The sequence below is a fragment of the Hippocampus guttulatus genome, chromosome 20 (genome assembly GCF_054856545.1).
Source record: "Hippocampus guttulatus isolate MCC_2025c chromosome 20, RoL_Hgut_1.0, whole genome shotgun sequence".
NCBI lineage: Eukaryota > Metazoa > Chordata > Actinopteri > Syngnathiformes > Syngnathidae > Hippocampus > Hippocampus guttulatus.
This window is the reverse complement of record NC_141280.1, coordinates 576,231-586,461: the sequence shown is the minus strand read 5'-3', so window position 1 is coordinate 586,461 and position 10,231 is coordinate 576,231. Positions and strand designations below refer to the sequence as shown.

The 10,231-nt window shown below is 49.7% G+C and overlaps 1 protein-coding gene across 1 annotated transcript; it reads left to right on the top strand.

The window, feature by feature from the left end:
* Nucleotides 1-1,935: 1,935 nt before the first annotated feature.
* On the top strand, nt 1,936-8,441 carry LOC147187327 (endoribonuclease ZC3H12A-like). Its single transcript, XM_086100154.1, has 6 exons — nt 1,936-2,299; nt 3,194-3,563; nt 5,822-5,961; nt 6,450-6,684; nt 6,781-6,887; nt 7,084-8,441. The coding sequence occupies exons 2-6, from the start codon at nt 3,277-3,279 to the stop codon at nt 7,872-7,874; spliced, it is 1,560 nt and encodes a 519-aa protein (XP_085956280.1). The 5' UTR covers nt 1,936-2,299; nt 3,194-3,276; the 3' UTR covers nt 7,875-8,441.
* Nucleotides 8,442-10,231: the final 1,790 nt, after the last annotated feature.

The following is a 10,231-nucleotide window of genomic DNA, read 5'->3' as shown; positions in this document are numbered from 1 at the left end:
TAAGAAGCGGAAATGTAGGTTGCGACGTTATCCGCGCGTTGCGGTTTCGATCGGTATATCCCAGTTGATCACGATTAACGTTTCCACGCAACTAACTCGCGCACGCAAACCAGAACGGCGACCTTAAGACGAACATCGACCCGGTCGCCGTTGCCGATGCTGTTGGATTTTCCTCTCCTCGGGAAGCGGCGATTCACAGGAGGCGACCCATCGGTCGACCGTGAATACAGACGGTGGACTGCACCGAGCGTAATAGCGGCCCCGCCCCCTTCCATAAACTCTTCTTCTTTTCATATTTCCAGACGATTTCTTTCTGAGCTTTACGTGCAATGAGTTGAGCGGCCAGTCCGATTCCCCAAGTGTGTTGCGGGCTCGCTGAAATCTAGTCCCCGCATATCTGGAGCGGCCATTTCAATGAGAGGAAAGCTTTTCATGTTTCACCTCTCTCTTTGTCTTTCACTCCCTCGCTAATTGGAGTCGGCTGTGGGATAATAATAGAAGCCGTTGTGAAACACAACGCTGAGACAAATTACGAGTAGGTTTTGCTCCAGGAATTACGAGCGGCCAGACTTAACCAAACCCCCCCCCCCCCCCCCCAAAAACAGGGCTGTTTTTTTGTCTTCTGTTTTTGATCCAGTCCGGCCCCTTTCACGCAGTCTAATCGCATCGCATTGCTCAGAGAACATCAGGTTCGTTTGCGCGCTGCGAGTTCTTAGTCCTGTCAAATACGTCTGCGCTCATTTCTAACCCATAAAAGTTCATGTTTTGGTTTGACTTTTGTGTTGTGCGCTTTTGCTGGGTCTGTCCGCAGTTCACCAACTAAAGTTCAAACGGCTCACGGTACATCGATTGAACTTTCACAACCTGTTCCCCATTTCAAGGCGTATCAGCCTTGAAAGTGGCGCTCTTTTAAGCACCGCCAAAACAAAACGCCGACGCTCCATCTTGCCCCTGCGTCCGTCTCTCCGCAAGCTGTCTGCGGAAACGGACTTTGTCGCAACCTTTATTCTCTATCTAAAGATGCCCGGCTGGCTCCATGTTAGAATTTGTGTCTCGTTTGTTGGTGAGGGAACCGCGAACTGGAAAAATGGATGCCTCACCAAAAAGTCATGCCAAAGGTTTTTGTTTTGCCCCACCCAATCTACTGTTGTACTACAATTAACTATTCCAACCAGTGCCCTACCATTATAACATATTCCATTTTTTAATGAACACTTGATGTTTGCCAATGCATTGCTTATTTTGTCATTGGCTCCAACTTGACTCCACAAACACCGTGTGAGCACGACACAGCAAATCGGATGAACGCTCCGGAGAACTTTGAACATCCCGCTCGCTAGATAAGACTTAAAGTGCACTTTCATTGTGAGTCAGCTTACTTCCCTGTCTCTGAGTAGCGTAAACTTTGCCCGGGGTTCTTTTCTGTCTTTGACAGTCACGCCATACTTTCACCTCAGAAAAGAAAAGAAAAGAACCTACAACTCCAGTCCGATCACTTCTCGATTCAGGAAACTTCCCCACTCGATGAGCTTGTTAAACAGTCACGGGAAAGCCAGTTGAAATTGGAAGCCGGTTCTCGGCCCCGCTTGACCCTGTCCGGCAAACGCGCCTTCTCATCCGTGAATCCACTGAGGGAAGGGCAACGGCGCAGCCGTCGTTTTCGTTTCCAACGTGAATATTTCATGTCTTTATTCACTTGTGAAATTTGCTGACCCTCCGTCCGGGGCCAGGGGGGAGGGGGGGGGGCTCATCACCTTCCGGCCCAAGGGTTTGAAAATCCTGGCTCGGAGGGAGCAAATGAGTGCGGTTGTTTTATCAGCATTGCCGTGCCGCTTGAAGAAAAAGATTGAAGTGTGGTGAAACGGTCTTTGTTGTGGTTTCGATTCAAAAGAAGAAGAGAAAAAAAAAAAAAAGCAAACCAGTTCCGGGTGAGTTGCAACCTTTCAGTAAATGTTGATGGCACCCTACCAGGAAGAGCTCAAAGGGAAAATAAACCCCTCGGGCTGAGTCCTGACGAGGAAGTGAGTGCAAATTTGCTTTTCTTTTTTTTTTTTTTCCTTCTTCTACCGCTCTCAGCAGCTACTTCCTCCTCTGAGTTATAAGAGTCGCTCACGATGACGGCCGCGTTGCTCAGAGCGCCGAGGCACAGCAAGCCATCGAGACGCTCCAAATCGCCCCCGTCATCCGGCCTACGTTCTCAGATGGAGAAGGACCCCACCAAATTCCGCTCCGAAATTGTTTGATGGAATTCTTTTCGACGTGAAGCCGAGTCCGTTTGGGAGTTGTCATTGTTGTAACGGTGAGTTGGGGGTCACGTTACGTGTCGTGTACATGCAAGTGAGCGAGTGTGAGCACTTTGAGGCCACTTTTGCTTTGGCTCGGGATTTTTCCCCTGCAGAATGTCTTCATGGAATCGTTTGGGGCTAGAAAAGCCAACATTTTTCATGCTTTTGTCTTCCTCGTACTTGAAGTGACACAGAGCACGCGCTCGTGTCAAATGCTTCAAGCCGATGGCAAGATTTTATCTGGGAGATAAGAACGGGATTTGTTTGGGTTGTTTTCTGTGTTTGTGCAGTGAAACCCGTTTAGTCATCACGTCGCGTGGCTTATCCACCCGACGACTTCATACGTCTGCCCATGACACTTCACGCGGCATCCTGATGAATGCGGCCACTTTTCTCTTTTGGTTTGTTTTATTTGACCTACGACTCCTACTTGGCTAATGACACGATCTTGGATTGATCAGTGGCCGCATCCGGGCCACCGTCAACCAATTCCAAGCATTGGATTGTTTGATTTAAAACAACAAGAAAAATCTGAATTACAAATAAAACCACCTTGATTTGGAGAAGAAGCAATCAAAGTGACAAAAGTATTGGGACAAAGTATGAGCGCATCTTAGAAGTTTTTTTTTTTTTAAATGGATATGCTATAACAGCATCTTCACTTCCTGGAAGACTTTGTACAAGATGTTGGGCCTGAAGGGAGTCTGCCGCTTTATCATTTCGCTTCTAATTCCGATTCTGACATGCCATGTGAATGGCACCCAAGAAACTAGTTGAGCTGATGCCTCGCAAGCCTCGTTGACGGTCTTGACGAGCTCATTCGAACGTATGTGAGCCAAAAAAAAAAGTCGAACTGAGCCGCACCATATCGAATGGAATTCTTCACTTTGAACCGTTCCGATACGCAGGCCGATCGCCGCGGAGGAAGCGAGCGCAAGAGGCTTTCCGACAGTGCGAGAAGAAGATTTTCGACGTCTCCCCGAAGCGGGACATGGAGCTCCGAAAGCAGCACGCCAAAGTGGAGCGTTTTCTCAAGCTGGGCTACTCGCACGAGGACATCGATAGGGTGCTGAAGAGCCTCCACAGTGACGCCCAGACCAACGACATTCTAGAAGAGCTAATCAAGACCTGCCGCCTTCGCAGTGACAGAAGCGTCCCGTGCAGTCCCAAGCTGGTGTCGAGAGGCTGCAGCCCCGGACCCGCCACGCCGGCGCTGGATCAAGACGGCGCTCTCGCCTTCAGGCCCGTCGTCTTGGATGGAAGCAATGTTGCCATGAGGTGAGTCGGCTCCTGCCAAGATGCTTTCGACAAATATGCTTGCGTGTGCCCTGATTGGATGCCGACCCACCCTCGCTCATAATATAATAATATACGCTCTGGGGCGGGGGGGGGGGGGGGTGTACAGAATGACCATTTATTTTGATGTCGGAACCTACTGAAATTTCTCGTGAACCTTTTCACCAAAGTCTCACGTTGAGTTGTTCGATCCCACTTTCTATTTAAAAAAAAAAACGTCATTAAATGTAATGTGAAAGCATTAAACAGTTTGTGGATCGTGATGACATACTTCAAGTCATCCAACTTCTTCTGCTGTGCACATTTTGGCCACCGCGGGCAGTATCGTACAGTCAGACTGACAAACTCGGAGCAAAGTGGCTCTTCTTCATATTCACGTTGTCCCCGTTCTCAGCGACTCCAATTTTCCGTGGTGTTGCTCTTGTTTTGGAGAGGAACAAGAATACAGTATAGGCCTGCCGGTTTCCTGATCGTGTCTGTCTACACTTGCTCTGCCCTTTGCCTCAAGAGTTCAAAAAGGTGACTCGCGATGCTAACGGTTAGCATGTCAACATCGTTTTTCAGGGCACGTTAGCCCGGCCTTTGTTTCAGGTCCTTTTCTGGTGTCATCCTCTTTGCTTTCTATTCAGTTTGACTGCAAACTTAAACAGCTTGGGGCTTCTTTTACGTCGAGAAGAGTTCAGTGAGTGGAATCGCGGCCGCCATTGAATGCTCTTATCTCAAAATCACGAAAAACTCGTAGGTCGGGGCACCGTGGTGTGTGTGTGTACGTTTTTAATTCCCAGCGAACGATGCAAAGATAATTTGCCATGTCGCTAGTCGAAGCTAGTGTCACAGTGGGTAGTTATTCAACCCAGTCAGTGGAAATGTCTTTCCTGAGTCGCTACTTTTAAAAGCGAACGCAGAGCTAAAAAGTGGGATCACTCTTTGGCATGCGGGCCACGATATTTCGACCACAGTAATCAATTAAAGCTTGACAAGTTAGGTTCACAGACATTATAATCAGGTTTTTCTTTTTGTTCTTTGTGAAACTTGCCTTATATCCGTTTCAGTGTTTGTTCTTTCAGTTCGTATCCAACTTTGCTTCCTCTTTACAGTAGCAGGAAGTGAAAACATGTTGTTTGCTTCGATTTTTCTTCTTCAAGCGACTGCACACAGGGGAAAGTGTCACTTTTAAGTCGCCGACGCATTCCATCAACCGTCTCACAAACATGTAACCCAACGCTTGTAACAGTTGTGTCTGCGTGATCAACATGAGTCGAACAAGGAAGTTGTTGGGAAAGGAGCGCCAAATTGTTCTCGGTCACACCTTTATGCTTACCCGACACCTTCATGATAAGGAAGAACCAAAGCAATTGCAACTATTTGGAGAGCTGCACATTATTCTTGAACTTTTTTTTTGGTTAAACGTAACAGCGGCAGTGTAAACCCATGGAAATACTGACTGCACCGCATTACAATGGCATGTTCTTTTACTACTTTCCCTTTATGAAAAGGTGGAACAAGCAATTTTATGTGTTCCCCCACTTCAATCATGAATCCGGCCTCCGCCTCTTTGAAATTGTGCTCATGCCTTTGACCCTCTCTCCCTTTTGCTCTTGAACGCCCACGGGGAGCTCGGCATTCTTTCGAGCTGGAGGAACTTTTGATTTCACTTTCAAGTATTTGAAGACCTAGCTGCGTAGGGGCACGCCGGACCGCCACCGTTGACGGGAGGACTTTGTTTTTGCCGTTGTCGTCAGCTGTTGCGATTCAACGCAAGAAATCCTGCAGTGCGTCGTCACTCTTCTTCAACGCGACGTCGTCAGACACCACGCGGGTGCAAAATCCCGCCCCATAAAATGTCCATTCTGCTGGTGCGGACGCATGTTCAAACTGTGAATAAGCATCTCCTTTGTCACGTTTTGGAATGTCATCTCATTTGGTTGCTCTGACTTTATTTTCACTGACTACGCTAACCTGCGACCTAGCGTGTTCCATTTTGTGTCCCATCATGTGGACATGCCAGTTGGTCACTTCTTCAATCTTTCAATCAATTCAGCTTGACCTTTTTTGGGATGGAATCCTTTACTGCTATTTTGCAGAAGTGTCACTGTTGAGCTGGCTGCTGCCTTATGAAAGGAGGAAGCGCGCACACACACACACACACACACATTTATATATATATATATATATATATGCGCTCAGTTTTGTGCTTTTGTTCACTATGTGTGTGTGTGTGTGTGTGTGTGTGTGTGAAGCCATGGAGACAAGAAGGTGTTTTCGTGTCAGGGCCTCCAGATGGCAGTGAACTGGTTTTGGGAAAAGGGACTGCGAGACATCACCGTGTTCGTTCCCATGTGGAGGAAGGAGCATCCGCACCCCGAGGCCCCGATCGCAGGTAGTCACATGACCCGTCATTGCAACATGACAGCCGTTTTTTTTTTTTTAAAGCAAGAATTTTTCAAGCCTGACTGCGCCCACCTGCGGAGTGACGGCAACGCAACCACAGAATCTGCAGGCGTTTTGGTTTTTCATTCGACTGCCGTCAACTCCAAAAGCAGCACTTTCCAGGAACCCCCCCCCCCAAAAAACCCCCAAAACAAAACATTTGTTGAGTCATGATCATGCATTGTCATTTTCAACATTTTATATTGGTCAATAATTTCCCCCCCAAAATAAATAAATAAATCATTAAAAAAAAAAAAAACAGACTCACGAGAGAGCGCATTGATATGTGGGGAGAAAAAAACTAAAATCAGAAATTGACCAAAATTGTACGTCGACCTCCACAAAGATTCTTGAAAGAACTTGCAAGGAGAACGACGGCGCAGCGTAGCACACAGAAAAGGTGACTCGAGGCTCCGGCGCTCTCCTTGCGCCCGACAGATCAACACATCCTCCACGAGCTGGAGAGGAGGAAGATCTTGGCGTACACGCCGTCGCGTTGCGTCAACGGCAAGAGGGTGGTGTGCTACGACGACCGCTACATCGTGAGGCTGGCTTACGACATCGACGGCATCATCGTGTCCAACGACAACTACCGGGACCTTCAGATGGAGAATCCCCAGTGGAAAAAATTCATCGAGGAGCGGCTGCTGATGTACACCTTCGCCAATGACAAGTAAGAGCCGTGCCGGCGGACGCTGGATTGGCAGGCCGGGGCGACGGCGCGGAGCCGATCCCGATGGATCCCGCCCATTCATTTGCGCTTCGACAGGTTCATGCCTCCGGATGATCCTTTGGGTCGAAACGGCCCCGCCATTGATGATTTCCTCCGAAAGAAGCCCAAAAATGTGGACAACAAACCGCAGCACTGTCCTTACGGTGGGTCCAAAGTCCCCGCGTTCACGTCGTCGACCGCCACCGCCGGATGAGATCCGAAGCGCAATCGGCATCCGAAATGCTGCGGTCGGAGTGTGGAGGGATTGAGCGATACGTTGCGTAGAAATCGTACGCGCCGTGCGGTCACGAGCAGCCGGCCGCTGTCGCGAGGCTGACGCGCACGCCTGCTTTCTTTCAGGCAAGAAATGCACATATGGCGTCAAGTGCAAGTTCTACCACCCCGAGAGGACCAACCGATCGCAGCTGTCTGTGGCCGATGAGCTCAGAGACCGAGCCAAGACGTCCAACTACAAAGCGCATCCCCCCTCCCCCTCCACCGACACCAGCGAGCCTCTGCGCAGCGAGCGTTCCGTCTCTCGGAGAGGCCCGCCGGCCCGGCCCGACGCGGAAGCGGACGAGGCTTTCGGCTCGCTGGACAGCTGCGTGTCCAGACTCTACGTCCCGGATGGGCCCCGCCACACCAGCCGGCCCCCCTACAGCGACAGCAGCGGCGTGGCCAGCTGGAGCCTGGGCCACGACGACTACTCCCTTCCGGGCTCCCGCGGCGGCACCGGCCAAAGCTTTGCGGCAACTTGCCGCTTTCCTCACAATAGCCGCGAGCGGTCAGCGTGCGCCCGCTGCACGTGCGGTCGCTGTCGGGCCGACGCCGACGCCCGCCCCCCCGCGTGTGCCTCCTGCCCGGCCGCGCCCCTACATCGGTGGGATCCTCCCTTCGTCTTTTGGGAGAAGGACCACTTTGGGCGGCCCGTCCGCGAGCAGAGCCAAAGCCTGCCCGGGGACGCGCGGGGCCTCGGCCGGCGTCCGGGCGGCCCGTCCGGCGAGCTGCGCGACGAGATGAGGAGCAAGCTGAGCACGCTCTACCCCAAGGACGCGGTCGAGGGAGTGATGAACGCCTACCCGCACGTGTCGGAGGTCACCGAATTGATCGCCCTCATCCAGAGCTACAGGAGTAGCCGCGTTGCCCTCTGATGCCACACGCGCAATTTTGGGTCACGAAAGAGCACGCGCCGGGCGGGGGGCGCAAACCCTGGAAATTGACTCCACCCGTGCCGGGGTCAGAACACCTTAACGAATGTGCAGCTCATGTCTGGAAGTCGGTGGTCGGTTCTTAATCGGCATGTACAAAGAAGCTTTGTCGTTGGAGGGCCGCACGCAGAAATACGGAAGGACGAAAGGGCCGCTTGAAAATTCGTCAAGTCAAGAGAGCAAGTGGACATTGTTTGTATTGTCTAGTTCATTTCATCGGCTTTCTGTTCAAGACGCTCAGGCCGATACTTGAGGACGTTTTCGGGTTGGCCGACAGCCTCGCAGAGTCCCGAACAGCAGCCGAATGGCATCGTCTCCGCATTAAGAACCCAAAAAAGAACAAACTGGAGTCAAGTGACCATTTTTCAAACCGTTTGTTGAAGATCATTCATGCGATGTCTTCATCAATCAGCCATCGAGCACCAAGTGGAAGGAACTAGTTTTGCTTCGAAAATGGAATGACCGTTATTCACTACATGCTTTTGAAAATAAACGGTGTCGTTCTTTTAATCGCAAATGCTTTATTTGTGTCTTCCAATATGGAGAAAAGTTTGACGGTGCTGTACAACCTTTCTTCTCACTCTGCCCACCTTCACCTTTTCTAACTAACCTTGCGGCCATGGTCAAATTTCATTTTAGTTTTTCTTTTTTTTGGTCATGTTACGGGCCACTGAAAAATGGACGGCGGACCGTGGACTCAGGATGTAAAAGGTGCACCGTGGCCAGGTGCCAGACGGCAAATTGAGTGAGTTGCCAATTACAAAGCAAGTTCTTGGCTGAATCAAAAATTTCCGTGTGGTTTCTTACCTAAGTTTGTTATTTCTAAAAATATCGTCAGTGGTTATGAAAGTCAGCGGAATCCAAATTTGAAAAAAATAAAATAATATAACAAAGCAGGTGACCTTTAACCTACGGCGACGGCTGCACGGGACCTGCATCACCGGAGGTTGTTAGCGCTCGGCTGTCTGCACTTGCAGCTTGCGATCAGAGTTCTTGCCATGGATCTTTTTTTTTTAATTTTCATGCAAAGTTTGTTTCATCTGCAATTCATCGATGGCACTGGCAAAGAATGGGAATATTAGAGCGCCAGGAGTCGCATTTTCAAACGGGACTACGATTGTGATCGTGCAGCGAACACGCTGACGAAGTGCGTCCCATGCCGCCGCGTCAAGTCTCCACTCAGGTAGGCAGCGATTCCTTTTTACAAAGTCGCAAGCTCTGGCATTGTTTCGTTCATGTTTGAGGGCCGTTTTGGCTGTAGCTGTTGCGAAAGCTCTAAATCAGGATGTACTGTATTGTATTGTTGCGCAACATGGCATGCGTGCGTGTTTGTTTACCCGCGCGCGTGCGGTAACGGGTCGCGGGAGGTCGGTTGCTTGAAAAGTCGATATTCGGTCAAAAAAGCTTGGGTAACCATGCAGTAGTAGACGAAGTCTCACTCTTAAAGAGCTTTTGGTCAGCAAGTCAACGAGCTCCCCTACCTGCCGGTTGAGTAGAGGCACCTGTGGTTAAAGCCAAACTGTGACAGTTTAGTTTTTTTGACTTTCTGGGCCTGGACTTGACACCTGCGCCTACGAGACAGGACTTGAGATTTACACGAGCATCGAAAAGGCAGGCACGTTGTGGGTGATTCGATTTATGATGAACAGGGAGGATGAATCTCTGTCAGCTATTTGGCTTGTGGCGTGTCTACGTGGCAGCCATGTTGGTGGGGGCAGCGTCCCAATCAAAGGCAATGCATGTACAAAAATAATAATCCTGGAGCATTGACATTCATTTATACCCATGCCTGTATAGCGAAACGACAAACTGCCGCGATGCAGTTTGAGAAGCTTGGAAGGAGAGAAAAAAGTACTTTGGCTCATGTCATTTTTACTGGAGTTCCGTTTCTCCGGTGGGTACTTCAGTTTTGTTTGGCGGCATTTCACGCAGACAGCTGGTTGTTTGATGGGACTTGTTTTCAATAGCAGTCGGGGCTGCCTTGTTTTCTGCCAGTTGAGTCTTGCTTGAAAATCCAAAACTCAAAAGGTCAAGAGCCGAGACTTGCACTTATCAATTGATCTTCTGCGGTCAAAGGCTCACTCCCGAGTTGACGCTTTGACGATGCGTTAGATGGTGGGCGCTTGGCAAGTCATACTTGTATGATAGTAAGGCGGCTAACGAAAAGACGATGGCTGGATGGAATTCATACGTGATGCCTTGAAACAAAGCCATTAACTGTCACGTAGTGGACAAAACAACAGCCGAACCCGCACGCTTTTCCAAAAATCTGAATATATTTTTGTTTCCCTTTTTTTATT